Below are 14,714 nucleotides of genomic sequence, written 5' to 3'. Positions count from 1 at the left end.
TTATAGAAGCAAGCTAAAAACTCAGTCAAGAGGACAGATTGGTTAGTCCTGGTTTCGTTAGCCAGAAATTGTACAAGAGGTGGCCTCACCCAGTGCATTTGGACAGTCCTCGCTGGCAGCCTATTACATGAGTGCTTTTAGCTTGGCTTTCTAAAAAAACAAGGTTTATGTGAGTATCCTTGTCAGCCTCTAAGCAACTTTTGAACTTGGAAGCCATTTTGAACAAACTTTACCACAGGAGTAAGTATTTCAGAAGCAATAAAATTGCTGCAATGAAATCAGGTTGTGAAGGAAAAAAGCCTATATGACAGAGCCCATCATACTGGTTCTCCTTTTATTAGGTACCAGCGAATCTTTGTGGGAGATTCTTCAGAAGTTCCCTGACCGTGGGAAAGCAAAACATACAATCAACCAGTAGACACAGTTACATTACAGAACATTCTCCATTGGTTCTGGTGGTGTTTAGAGATACTTGTATTTTCAGAAAATGTTGAAGTTGCAACTATTGCATCTTAGATGATTCTTCCAAATAGAACTAGCAAGTTATATGCTTATTCAACAACTTATTTCTTTCTTCCCACACATATAGGAGTAGCTAACCAAATAACTGAACTTTAAACTATCACAAGCTATCAGAACATGACACTTCCCTTCACCACGGTCTCAAGAAGTATAAGGCTCACAGTTTATCCTGAAGAGTTTTTCCAGCATGGAGACTAGAAGAAATGAAAGCTGAGGGCTCACATCTTTCATTTCATTTCTAATCAATTGAGCTCTATTGGCACGACAAAGTACACAAGCTAGACTGTATAAGATACCCGTCAAGTCTCGTTCACTCACACTGGCAACTGGGATTTGATCCTCATGTTCCTGACTCATTACAATGAGTTCCTGTTTTGGTGGTATACTGCTAGATCAGGATGCTCCCTCTGCTTTCTCCTTTCTTCCTCCAACATTAAATATGCTTTTCTAAGGTGTGCTTTTTTCTGTTACTTTGTGATTAGATAGACAACTGTAGTGGCTCTCTCAGAGAGAAAAACTCTTACTTATGTAGGCATGTTCAACATCACTTAAGGTTTTCTAGGTTGAAAAATGTACCTTAAATTTTACCTGAAAATGAGGAGGAAGCTAGTGCAGGTCATAGTGCATTAGTGCAGTATACTCACATCTGGATGCACTGTTTAACAATCCAGTTCTTAGTTTCCAAACCAGCTTAAATTACTCAGTCTTTCCAAGGTATAGCTTCAGGCAGAGCACACTGAATGAATCTAATTTTGAAGTGGCAAATGTATGCATTGCAGTAGTGAGGTCCCTATCCCATGTATTTTAAGTTTCTGGCCAGCTGTAAATCATTAAGGGGAGTCTTGATTATTATTAATACCTGATCATCTGGCAGGTTGGTGCTCAAACACGTCCTGGAACAATACTAAACCCACATAAGCCACTCGGGGTTTGAGCACAGTTCAGAGGTTCTCACGTGTGCCACAGAGCAAATCAGACTTTACCTGCAAAAGGGGGCAAATTTGGTTTTATGAGTTGCTTTAGACTGTTAGACACACAGCTAATCATTCTGTGGGACCTTCAGTAAGAAGATACCTAATAAGATTGACTTTGGTACAGTATTGAGCTTGTCTCTGCATATTCTGTAACCATTCTATTAAGTGGTTGCTTTCTATCACACTTTGAACAATATAAAGAGATACTTATTCCTGGGAATATTGTGAAACATTTTCCCTCAGCAAGAAGTACTATTTTATATTTTTCTTTCAGTGTGACTAGGAAGGTATGGAATTCAAATAATAATTTACCTGTGGAGGTGCATGTCACTTAAATCAAATGTATGAAAAGTATGTTTAAGAGAAAATTACTTTTTTTTCTTAAGCAACACTATCTTTAACTATTTTCACAATCTCATTTAAAATACGTATTTATTTCTTGCTATTTGATTCACAGTTGTAATATATAAGGTTATTTTTATTTACACTTACTTTTAATCAAACACATTTGTTTGCTGTTATGGCACCACTTAAGAGAATTGAGTTGCTGTAATTGTTTAGTTACTGTTCTTGAAAAAGACCATTGAAGTTGATCTTTGATGTTATTAGTAGTGTTACAGGCCTTATGGAGAAAAGGGGGGAAAAGTGGGGAAAATTTTGGATATCAGGGCCTATCCACACTGGCAATGACATTTAAACAAACAATAAAAATCAATCCCTCCCTCACAATATGAAACATATGATTGTGCAAGAGTAAAAAGGCAACAAAGTAAGCTTGGATATCTCTGAAAACAGGGGAAATGAATTGGGGTTGTTATTCAGTGGTGCAGGAGAAAAACAAGATTATAGTCATGTTTAGACTTAGATTCTCTTTTTTGCAATCAGAAAGTTGTGCAAATTATTTTCTTTATTGAAACTGTTAAAAGTGATATGTAAAGGGAGCTGTATATATACATTCTTATAAAAACCTTGGCTTGAGTGAAGGAGTTACTCCTTGTATCTGCTGTAGTGGAGAACAAATTGGGGGCAACCATCCTCATGTAAGTTCAATATATTTACTGAAGAAGTCTTTTTAAAGGGTAGTTTGGATCAGATTTATGACAAGAATAGGAACAAAAAAGACTAAATTCTGTGATTTGATTTTTAGGAATCTTACATTGTTTACTTGTTATTTAAATGGCAGTGCATGTATTGTATTAATAATGTTAATTGGTTGAAATATTTTTGTGACTACAGAGCTTTTCCCAAAGGCTTCTGATGCCTATACCTGTTTCTGCTTGTATGCTATATGATTTATATTACAAGAAAGTGAAGGTTTTGTGTGCGAGAGTGTGTGTGACATGTAAATTGTTTCAAGTATAAGGGTTCGTAGTCATTTTAAATGCAAGTCAGTGCCAGAAACACTTGGCTTTAGAGGTGAAGTGCTGAGGGACTTTCAGCTGTCTAATTTCAGGTACCTTGTGAGTGATTTTTTATAACTATTCTTAATATTTAAAATTCTTGCTTAAGTAGCATGTCAAATTACAAATTGTAGTTTATGTAAACTATTTTACATAGTAAATGTATTAGTTTCAGATAATCTATTTTGTATTTTCCATGTTAAACAGTATATGAAAAAAAGATTGCTAAGTTTTTTCTTTTAAAACAGCATCAGCTAAAAATTAAACATGACAGTATTCACCTTTTTTTTTTTTTTCTGAAAAATTACCAGTAGATTATAAAATTAAATTGGTCTAGCTGATTGGATATGTTTTCAAAGTGTTTGTCCCAGCTAGTATCTTTTGATCTATAAGTAATCACTAAAATTTTATTTTAAAAGTTAAGATTTTTATGTCTGCAGCAGGTAAATTGATTGTTTTCATAATTCAGCATATAAAGGCATATATCTTATCCTACTTAGGAGTAATTATGCCCAATCATTTCAGCAAATACACCTCCAGTGTAATTTTCAGGCTCATAAATATAACACATCTTTAGCTCTTGAAGTTAAAAATTACAGTTTATGAAAATGTTTGAAATAACAAGTTCAAAATACCAGTCTTCTAGAGCTTTCCTTAAGAGGTGTAATTTTACCGGTGTTGCTTTAGCAGATAGCAAACTCTTTCACTTGATAGAATGTTTCACTTGCGTTGACTTTCTTTACTTGAACTTGAAAAATACAAGAGCTAGATATTAGTACAAGAACAAAATACAAGGAGCGAAGGTCTCTGTTTAACAAAAATTAAGGGAGGGAAGGAGAGAGATTACATTCTGCCTTTATTCACTGGGATCTTCTAATCCCACAATCATTTACTTTCGGAAAGAAAATATTATTTTAAAATGTATATGCGCGGTAGCGTTTATTTTAGAAATGTAAATCACATGTGCCGACCATAGGGACCAGGCAAAGCGGAAAATTCTCCATTCGAACAGATTACGAGACCTGTGGATCTGAAGTGATCCCTGGTCTGGTTTTAAGGCCAGAACGTCTTTGTTAGGTCGCTGCCTCTCTGCTGTGGGCCGCCCCGACCGCTTCAGAGAGGTCAGAAGCGGCAAGGAAAGCTCCTTCAGAGGAGATGCTCTGGCGCTGGGGTCCCCGCGGCTGACGGGCGCTCTGCAGAGGCGCGTCCCCTCCACCCGCCAGCCCCGGGCCGCCGGCCGCGGCGGAGCAGCCACAGGTTGGCCGTGCCCCGGGCGCTGCCGGCGGGTCTCGGCCGGCGCGGGGAGCGCCCGGCGGCGGCCCCGGTGCCGGTCCCAGGCGCGGGCACGTCCCGCCGCGCTCCCCTTCTCGGCGGCTACAGCCGCGCTGGGAGTGAATATTTACACCCCCTGGAAAAGCGCAGCTCGCCGCCGCTGCCGCCGAGGGGCCGGGGTGAGGCTGGTAGCCAGAGCTCGTTATCTTTCCCGCATGCGAATGAGCCCGTCCCGCGGCTCTTGGCTCAGGTGTGCCCGGCTTTTGTTTCATTAGATTAGCAATTGGGTGCGGGAAGGGGATCCAAAGCTTCCCGATAGCTCGGTTGCCATATGGAAAATCTGCAGTATTTTGATTATGCTCTATGTAAACATTTTAATATCGGATCCTTAAAATCCAGAAACTATCCCAAAGGGGATTAAAACATAATCCTCTCTTTCTATAGCTGTAGTGGATTAATTTCGTATTCTCTCAGTGCCTGGCTTGCTCCCTGAAGGCTACAACAAAAAGACTCAGTGCTCCTTAAACATGCTATGGAATTGGAAGTTGTAATTGGAGATTTCCAAAGGACAAGTGTAAAAATGACACACTGTTAATACTGAATATTTTTTTCATTTTGTGCTTTCAGGAGGGAAAAAAAAAAAAAAAAAAATCTGCGAAAATTTTTAGAACTTAGTTTGAACACTTCCTCCCCCGAAATCCCATAATTTGACCACTGTTTGTTATGCTTTCTGTTTCTTTTTTACCAAAAAAAGAAAAATAAATTTTAAAAAAACCCAACACAACCCACAAGCAAACATTTTCTCATCTGGAGGGTACAATAACGCTTACTCCTTGTCGCATTTTAATACCTCTGACATGTTTACATTGCAACAAATCTAGGGTGTCATCAGAGTTGAACACAGGGCAGATGCCAAGGTACCGGTCTGGGAGCTCAGAGCTTTTTCCCGGGAGAAGGAGGAAGCCAGAAATCCCCGATTTCCCCTGCGTTCAGTAACGGTCTAAGAAGTGAGTGCCCCCTTTCCCTCCACATCCACCCCCTAGTTTTGCAGTTCTGCCCCTGCCTCCAGTACGTGAGTGCATTTCACTAGCACACCCGCTAGCCGAGGTGCACCTATTGTCTTCTCCTGGATGTCAGATTATAGGTTTTGGCCTTTTGATGATTAAGTAGCAGTGGCTTTATTTTTATTTTAGCCACACAACACTAGGGAAAAGGGGTAATTGGATTAAATTGATGGTCTTCCTTCTGGGATTCAGCAAAGCCCACAGACGCCTCCTTAAAGTGATAGAATATCGGGTGGTTTCCAGGACTCATCTTCCGAAGGCGTTTTTTTCCCGCACAAAGGCCCGGGAGCCCATCACCGTGCGCCGGGCCAAGCGGCGGCTCCCGGCCGCCCTGCGGGGAAGGGCGAGGGGAGGGCTGGGACGCTCTGCTTGAGAGGGCAAGTGCTTCTGCAGGGCAGGGAGCCGCTGTCTGCCCAGACCCCCCTTCTGTAAACACAAAGGCAGGGGGCCTGGGGAATAGAAACCCAAATCCACTTGTAATCGTACAAGAGAATCGGGCGTAATTACTTGAGCAACCTAGATGAAGATTGATGAGGTTTTAAAACGGCGTTTCGGATCGATCACGCTGCCCTTTGGAGCCTGCAGCCGGGCTTCCCCGGCTCGGCTCGGCTCGGCTCGGCTCAGCTCAGCTCGGCTCCTTTCTCACCGCGAAGGGAGGGAGGGAGAGAAGATGGAGGCGAGACGGGGAGGGCAGCAAAGCAAGCCCGGCGCATGTGATTCTGATCAGCTGACTAGGGTCAAGAGGCTACCCCGGTTTATTAGGAGATGGAAAACAATAAAATGAAAGAAAATAGAGTTTGTATCAATATTATCCAGCCTGCCATGCTGGGCTGCTGAAAGCTGTCACTGAAACTGTGCGTTTTAGCTTCCCCTTGTACACACAGTAATCCCTGCCTTCCTCTTTATTTGTTTTTCAGCATAAATGACAAAACATTGTGCAATATGGTCTCAAATTGGGTGTTACAGTACAGTAAAACATTAGCAACATGACAGTTAGATGTGCCGATACAGGACTAATTTGGGCTAAGCAAGTAATTTGAAGTGTTGCTTGCAAGATCTGGTAGTAAAGTGTGCGTGCAATGCTAGGGGAGGAGGAGGAGAGGTTGCCCCCACGCCTCTCAGCCCTGGTGCGAGCTGCAGCTCAGGCCTTGCCTCGACCGCGCCAGGCCCTCCAAACGCGCGCTGCCTTCATCCCCGGAGAGGGGGGTGTCTGGGGACGGCAGCTGGGAGTGTACGCAGGCACCCTCTGCCATCTGAGCAAGGTCTTCCTCGTTGCAGAGGAGATTTTTGACTGCATAAACCAGCCAACCCCTCTTTAGCATTCACCGAGATGATCAGTTTGCCGGTTTCTAAAAGGTGTATCAGTCGGATGTTGTACCCAGTTCCTCAGTGCTGAGGCGTTTATTATTTGTATGTCAGCTGTGTGCTTGTGCATGCGTGTGGATGTGTGTGTTTATATATGTGTATACAAATTACCCTACACGCTTTAGTGGTGAAATCTAGAAGAGTGTTTTATATTTAATCTTTTTTTTTCAGTGAGCTTCCTAAACACCAACACTGTCGGATTTAAGAGTAGATTGCATTCATATTGAATATAAAATGGTGAAAAAGTGATCCCCCGATGTCTTTTGCATTAAAGCAGAAGTTTGGTTGGTTTTTGGTGTGTTTTTTTTTTTTTGTGTGTGTGGTTTTTTTTTTTTTTTTTTTTCCGAATTAAAACCTAACAATTTGTGCGGAGCAGGCTGCCTTTTACAATAGGTTTTTCCCATCCCATCTTTTCAATGCCCATGCAAGCATCTCGTTAGGGAATATATTTGAGCAAAATGTTGTTACAGTAATGTTAAAAATATTAAGTGACAGCAAGTTGAACTAAAAATGATCTTGCCGTAAATATATTTAACGATGCCAGTCTTTATGTTCGTGTGGTATTGAAGTAGGTAAATATATATATATAAAATCTTTCGCGGTACTTTCGGAGTTGAGGTCTGGACCCAGAGTTAAAAGCAATGCCCGCAGGCTTCGGAGGATCGGTGTGGTGGACGGGGACAGGGGCTGCTCTGCCGCCCGCCCGGCCCGGCCCGGCCCGGCCCCCGCGGGGACCCTTCGCTGTCGGGTCCAAGCTGTGTGTAACGAGTCGCCGCTATCGCACATAAACAGTGATAGTGTTAACGAGGAGCAAAAGGGCATGAAAAGAGAAGGGACCTACTTCTAAGAGGCAGCTGTTTTTCACTCTAACCTCTCTGAATTTCGCTGCTGGCTGATTTATCTCGCAACCCCGGAGCTCCCAGACTCGCCTCTGTCCTGACTGAGGAGTTCAAAGCTCTGACCGCGGGCAGGAGGGGGATCCGCACGACGGGTTACAAACAGAGTTTATTAGGGGGCTCGCCGGGCGCTCTCTTGGCGGAGGGAAGGGGAAGGGCCACCGGGGATGGGCCGGCCGGGCGCCTCCAACCTGACGCCGCTGCCCTTGCCTTGCAGGCCCCGTGGTCCTCAGCACGCCGGCACAGCTCATCGCCCCCGTGGTGGTGGCCAAGGGGACGCTCTCCATCACCACCACGGAAATCTACTTCGAGGTGGACGAGGATGACCCGGCCTTCAAGAAGATCGACCCCAAGGTGAGTGCGGCAGGCGGTCCCGGTCCCGGTCCCAGTACACGTGCGCCCGGGCCGCCCCCTTCCTCCAAACTCCCCTCCCGTCTACAGCCTCTCGCTGCGTTTTATTTTTTTTTTTTTAAAAAAAAAAAAAAAAAAAAGCGCGTAATGTATTAATGATGTTAAATCCTCTATTACGGCAGTGTGCTCGTTTTCCAACAGCCTTTCCCTCGGTGCCTTTGTATGAACGTGGTCAGATTTAGTAGTTAAGCCAATTGCTCTGAAATCCCTGGAGGGAGCAGCTGCCCCAGCCCGCAGCCTTCCCGAGGCACAGCGGAAGGTTTTTCCCCCTTCCGAGGATATCGGAGAATCCCGTTATTTCAAGAACGTTAGTTTCCATGTAAGAAAACACGGCGCATTTTGTAAACACTCTGATGGCTGAAATGCAAGTGAAGGCAAATTTTCGCCGGGGGGGGGGGGGGGGGGGGGGGGAGGTGGGGGGGTGGGGGTGGGAGAAAGGAAATAGGCATGTACCCAAGACTTGATTCCTGGGAAAGCTCTGTTTTCTTCTGAAGTCATTTACTACTACCAATTCCCTAGCACCGTCGTCCCCCCCCGTCCCCCCGCCTCCCCTCCGCGAAAACCTCCAGCCCAGCCTCAGCAGAGCAGGGGTGCGTGACTTGAGCAGAAACCTTTGCGTGGCTTCCTCCCCGCGGGAACGGAGCGGGGGGCTGCCGCGGGGGGAGGAGGGGGCATACGGGAAGGGACGAGTGTTACAGGGCGCTCCTCCAGCCTGCATCTCTTTTTATTCTTATCGCTGTTGCTTTATTTCTTTGTTACTGCTATGGAAAATGTTAGACGAGAAAAAATAGGGGAGGTACTCTTACAAAGACCTTGGGAGGTTTGGGGGGCTTTGGGGGTTTTTTTGGTTTTTTTTTCTTTGTTGGTTTTGTTTTGGGTTTTTTTTTCCTGCAGAAATATCATAAATAATTTCCAAGAAAATGCTAGCGACCTCGTCTGAATATGTTTGTAATAAGGCGATTTCTCTTTGACGACTAATTTCTCAAACTCGTAACTTTCTTCGCAGTGCTGGGGGAAAAAAAAAAAAAAAAAGAATCTGTCAGAATCGTTGGGTATAACGGTTTCGTTAAAGTGCACCCACTGGAAATAGTTGCTAGTGGGTGCTACATAGGCGATCGGCCTCTTTCAGCACTTGTTGACTGTTAGGGTACTAAACAAAATCCGCGCTGGCGTTTTGCGTTTTGATTTTAAAGCCGCTTTAGAGAAATGCTTACTGAGAAGGACCAGGCGTTGCGGTACGGATGGGCAGTTTCGGATCCCTTGCTGTTTTGTAGGCACACACATGTTATTCCCTTTGAATGCCCTGGGAGCGCAGGGGCTTGATTTCTGGGAGTGCAACTGGCAATGTTATCACATTCATAACGGATTTGTAGGTCAGAAGTAATATTGTTGTTCACTTTATTGGTGGCGGCTTGAACCTTTCACCTATAAATTTTATTTCTTCTTTATTACTACTTGTGCCGAAATGCTAGTTTTAGCAGCCTCACTGCTTACTCAGTACACCGGCTGCTTCAGGGCTATCTTGTGTTTCCTCAGCTTTGTTCAAAACCCTGCAGAAACACACCAGCATCGTATAGTAAACATTCCAAAAATAGATTTATTTTCTGACGGCTAAAAGAGAGTTACTGCATTAATAACTACATCGGTGTCTGACAGTTGCTGATGGTCATCTGGAGCTAAATTCTAATGTGTTTGTACCACCAATATTTCCCTGTTCTACAAAACTATTCAAAATGCAAAACCAGGTGGCTGCCCTTAAGTTTTCTGCTTTACAGGATTTAACTATCCACAGAAAGGCAAAATTCACAAAACATAGCTGCCTCTGTTTTTTCAAATAGAAAACCTGATCCAGTATTGAAACGCTTACCCATATGCATTTTACTTCATTTATTAGCTTGTAATTAAATAAATCAGCAACAGAAATTAAAATCTAAATCACAAAAGGTAATTATCCAGTGTATTTCAAGTGCATTTTCAAATATATAATTCCAATATTCAAGCGTTATTATATAAGCAGAATCCAAATTTCTTTTGAATATATTTAAATAACATTTCAAGTATATTTATGGAATGTTAGAAATAGAACAAGCAATATATATGAAACGAAAAATGTAAACTTGTTAAGTTCAGACACTTCAAAAGACAATTAACAAAAGTACCATGATAAAATCTACCTTTTTAAATGGTATCTTCTCTTTAGCAGAAAATGTCCTTGAAGTATCCAAAATGGCAATTTAACTTCTGTTCACCAAATCACAAAACACCAACATCCACAATTTCAAAGACAATGTGAGATCACAATATTTGATACAAATTAAAAGGTACATTAGGGTTTGTTCAGGTGCCATATCCAAATAGCTTTTACTCACAGAGGGTTTACATAAAAATACCGGGTTTTGTTATAATCCGTTGGTACCGTTTCTAGTCAGAATGGAAACAATCATGTTAAATTACGGCCAATTTTCCTTTCCAGGTAACATACTTCCTTTTTTTTCTTTTTTTTTTTTTCTTTTCTTTTCTTTTTTTTTTCTTTTTTTTTTTTTTTCCTACGGGGAACTGCAAAACTCTGACGAAGATAAGAGGAACGATAGTTGCTGTTCTTATTTGCTTTCTTTGTGAAGAGCCTAAGCTATATTCCTTTTTAAAAGATAATATTATTTGCATTGTCAAGTGGAAATAGTTGACTTTTCGAACAGGCAGTTTCAACTTCATCGGGAAATAAGCAGATTTATCTGTCAGGCGGGTTTTATAGTTACCCTCTAAAGTTTCTCCAAACTTTTCGGGTTGGTAAGTATTTCCCTAGCCAGTCGCCACGTTTGTTTGGCCGCGTTTTCCAGGGCCGAGTGAGGTTTGCCCTGAAAGAGGTCTAAGTTGGGCAAGAAGTAATGCGGGCACCTCCTGCACTGGAGGCAGGAGATGAGCTGCAGTAAAATCCCGTTGAGCCGGTCCCCCAGGCACGACTCGTCCCAGTCCGATTCGCGGGGATGCTTTTCGCATTCGTATGAAACCAGAGTCTTCATGTGATAATTATTCAGGGGCTGGCCCGGCAGCTCCAGGTGACGGTCCCGTAAGGTTTTGAGGATAGAGAGGCATTTCTTCCTGCAGCCGCCCATCTGCAGTCTGTTCTCGGCTTCCGCGAACTGCAGCACCCAGGCATCGCTCTCGGCCGAGCTCTGCTTGCCGGCCAGAGAGTGGCACTCCTTGGATAAGAGGTTGAAGCCTTCCGCCTTGACCTCCGCCACCCTGTTGGGTCCCGGCCAGGGGATGTGGGGGAGCGGCCAGTGGGCAGCACTCCGCGGCCAGATCCCCGTGCATTTGAACGCCGGAGTGATCTGCACGACGTACCTGTCCCTGATTCTCAGCTTCACTTCGCTGGTGTCCGCCACCATCTTTACCACGTCTCTGTAACTGCACTTATCCACGGCTTGAGCTACCAGAGTCTGAAATCTGGACCGGATTTTGCGAGCGGAGAGGTAGCCAGACGCCGTGATGAACTCCACCCAGAGGGACATACTCCTCTTGCGCCCGTCGCTCAACTTTAACACAGCGCAGCCCGGCAAGGAGCCGTCGTCCACGAAGTTGAAAACCCCCATTTGGTTCAGATACAGCACGACTTCAAACTCCGTGGGGGAGATGACTTCCAACCCCTCGTAACGATTGTCCATCTCGTTCAAGGAGCTGATGAATCGGGGCTCCTGCACCTCCACCTCCTTCAGCACGTCCGACACCACTTTGCAGACTTCTCGGATCGTTTTGGCGATGGCAGCTTTCCTGGCTTGGCATTTCTCGTTGTAGTATTTATTCAGATGATACACCAGCTTGGCCTGGGCCGCGATCATGTTGGGGCAGAGATCCGGGTTGTATACCGGAGTCTCGCAATAGGCTGTGGGATCCAATGCGGCTGCTAAGGCTGGAGCCAACTTCAGAGGAGAAACAGGCTGCCGCACTCTGAAATGTAACAAATGTTTTTCAAAATGCGCTGGGGCTGCTGCTCCTCAGATGCTCTCTTCCTGCTTTTTTAGATCAGCCGTCTTGAAGTGTGTGTGGCGGGGGGGGGGGTGGGGGGGGGTGGGGTGGGGGGGGGGCGGGCGGGGGACTGGAGGGGGCGATATTTTTCCTCCCCCTTTTTTTAAAGGGTCCGTGAGTGAGAGGAAAGCATCGAGAGCTGCACCTTCCCCAGCAGCAAGAAAAACAAAAGTTGCACTGAGACACAGCGAGGCTTCCAGTAGTCAAAATAATAAAACCTCTTCGTATTTATTTATGTTTTCCCGTAGTAATCACTCTGTGTGTGCAGGGTGGTTAATCAGATGGTCGAAAAAAGTGCCGTGTGTGTGTGTGTATATGTCAGAAGAAGCTGGCTGTTGGTTTGTATAAGAGCCCAGATGCACTCGTGTGGAAATTATAAAGGCAGGGCCAGCCAGGCGGGCGGCCAATCGCCACTGGGCTCGTCACTGCAGCCTCTTTCAGCTCAAACCCGGCTAATTAATCCCTCTCTAGGAGATAGATATGTATACACAGACACACAGACACACACACACGCACACGCAGGCACATATAGGAAGGTAGAAGGTTACTGGCAGAAAACCCGCCCCGGTCATCTGTACGCTCGGAAATCAAGAGAAATCGCTCTCCTTTGGGTGTAACTTGAAGGGTATTGACGTTTCGAAAGGACTTGGCAAAACTGTGCCGCTCCTCACTGGCTCCCTGCGTGCCTCCCCACGGCCGAGACGGGAATGCAGGTGTATTAATGGGCATCCATCAACTAGGGAGCTACAGACCGGGCTCGCTCCTGCAGGAGCAGAGGCGTAAATTCATTAACTCACACTTGGCGTCACATCACGCTGTCCTTTCCTCCTGATAGTTGTCTGTAACTGCAAGCGAGAAGTTGTTGTGTTTTTTGGTTTTGTTGTGTTGTTTTTTATTTTGGTTTGGTTTTTTTTAAAATTTTTTCTGTCATGAACCGGCCAGTGAACAAGGCAGCAGATTCACGGCAAATTTAGTGTCATTTGGAATAAAATATTATGCACAGGTTCACGATTTGTATTGTTTTAAAAGATCTTCTGACGGGCTCTAATCGATTTTGAGGTTTAATGCATTTCGACATTGTCTCTGCCTTGCTTTTTGTGTTTGTACCTTATGAAGGGAGAATCAATCGCTAAACGTATCTGTCAGGTCTTTTTCACGTTCCCTCCAGAAATCAAGTAGCAGATATGAACGGTAAATCTCATCTGCCAATTCTTAGCTTCGTTTTTATGTTCCATATAGCGCTCCAATATGTTGTGAAGAGTGGATGTTCAGCTGCTTTTTGAGACGCACTATAAGTATCTATTAATTTCAAACCTGGACGATTTATCGTAGAGCGCACTCTGCTAGCAAGCTGCGTTTAGTAAATGTGCACACGGGAGGGATGCTAGCGACTGCAAACATGCTGGCATGCTACTAATCTGACAGTTTGGGGTTTCGTCTGTGTGATGTGTAATTAGCAAATTTCGCCCTCGGTACTTTAAGTGTTAGTAATCAGGACCTTTATTTGCAAATAAGCTGGAGTGGCAAACTCTTCTGTTTTGCAGCATTTACTGAGCTTCACTTCAAGAGATCCCCAAATTATATATGCGGAGGGTTTGGGGTTTTTTGATATTAAAAAAAAAAAAAAAAAAAAAAAAAGCAGCAAAAAAGCGCAAAGCTTTTAATCGCTTGGAATCTTTAATCTACTGCCCGATTACAAATTCCTAAAGTAACTGTCATAGGCACATCCATCGCCAAAGAGAAGTCATACCGCAAAGAACATTTCACGACATTTATTCAACGGCTTAATGCGACCAACTTTATTGCGCATAGCGAAGAATTTCTGACTTTGTGCCTGGCTCGCTCGGTCTGGCGTTGGTACGGGTGCTCCCCGTGCCGCTTCCTGGGAGGAAGCTGATGCGGGAATCATTTTCTGCCCATTAGTAAAGCAGGGCTAGGGCTGCCTTGGGGCGCCTCGCTGAAGAGCTGCAGGTGACAGGTCGTCCCGGAGAAGCTTTTCCTCTTCTCGGCTGCAGCCCCCCGGCCGCGGCGGGTTCGGCGGCGGCAAAACGCGCCCGGTCCCGGCTCCTCCCGAGCCGCCCCCGAGCCGCGCTGCCGCCGGCCGCTGCCGCCGTCCCCGCCCGGGGTCCGGGACTGCCGCCTCCCCCCCCGCCCCGGGGCGGCGGCGTGCGCGGCCGGGGGCACCCGGGGCCGCCGGCTCCCCCCGCCTCCCCCGAGCAGGCACTTACAGGGGTCCTCGCTGGGTCCGAGGGGACAGGCGGGCGCCTCCCCGTCCCCGCCGCCGTCCCCCGCTGCTCCTACCGGCGGCTGCCCCCGAGTGCGCCAGGAACCTGCCGCGGCGGCGGGGCCGCAGCTCTCCCCCTTCCGCGGGCCGCGGGCGCGCCGAGCAGCCGGCTCGGCGGCACCGCCGCGGGCCCCGTCGGCGGGCGGGGAGGGGGAGGCACCTCTCCGGCCCGGCACATCCCGCCCCACTGCCCCCGCGGATGGGCCCCGGGACGATCCCCCCCCCCCCGCCGCTCCCCCGCCCGCCCCTCGGGGCCGGGGGCGATGCCGGTCGCGCCCTGCCCTCAGACTCAGGCGCGGCGGCGGCCGGCGCACGGCACGGCTGGGCGGCGCGGAGGAAGGAAAAGCGGCGAAGTTGGGTCCAACTCCGGCGGGCGGGTCCCGGGGACCGCCTAGGGCCGGGGACCGCCCGCGGCGGTGCTGGAGCTGGTCCCGGTCCCGGTCCCGGTTCCCGTCCCGGCGGCGGCCGCTCGGCCCCGGAGCCGGCCGGCGCGAAACCTC

General features: G+C 46.4%; 2 protein-coding genes across 10 annotated transcripts in view; one reads left to right on the top strand and one right to left on the bottom strand.

Moving 5' to 3' along the window:
• NBEA (neurobeachin) overlaps positions 1-14,714 on the top strand; it is a 511,054-nt gene that overhangs the window by 346,337 nt on the left and 150,003 nt on the right. For 8 of the 9 annotated variants that reach the window (XM_074914245.1, XM_074914292.1, XM_074914279.1 and 5 more), the window contains one exon: positions 7,711-7,847. In XM_074914245.1, the coding sequence (XP_074770346.1) occupies positions 7,711-7,847 (137 nt within the window). Of the gene's footprint in view, positions 1-7,710; positions 7,848-8,092; positions 8,224-14,714 lie in introns of those variants that run through there. The other variant, XM_074914300.1, reaches the window with a different exon arrangement.
• MAB21L1 (mab-21 like 1) lies at positions 8,928-14,394 on the bottom strand. The gene is made up of 2 exons (XM_074914313.1): positions 14,159-14,394; positions 8,928-11,852 (listed from the first exon to the last, which is right to left on the bottom strand). The coding sequence occupies exon 2, from the start codon at positions 11,741-11,743 to the stop codon at positions 10,664-10,666; it is 1,080 nt and encodes a 359-aa protein (XP_074770414.1). The 5' UTR covers positions 11,744-11,852; positions 14,159-14,394; the 3' UTR covers positions 8,928-10,663.

Source organism: Athene noctua, chromosome 1, assembly GCF_965140245.1.
Source record: "Athene noctua chromosome 1, bAthNoc1.hap1.1, whole genome shotgun sequence".
NCBI lineage: Eukaryota > Metazoa > Chordata > Aves > Strigiformes > Strigidae > Athene > Athene noctua.
The sequence above is the reverse complement of the archived record's forward strand: the minus strand, read 5'-3'. Positions and strand labels throughout refer to the sequence as shown.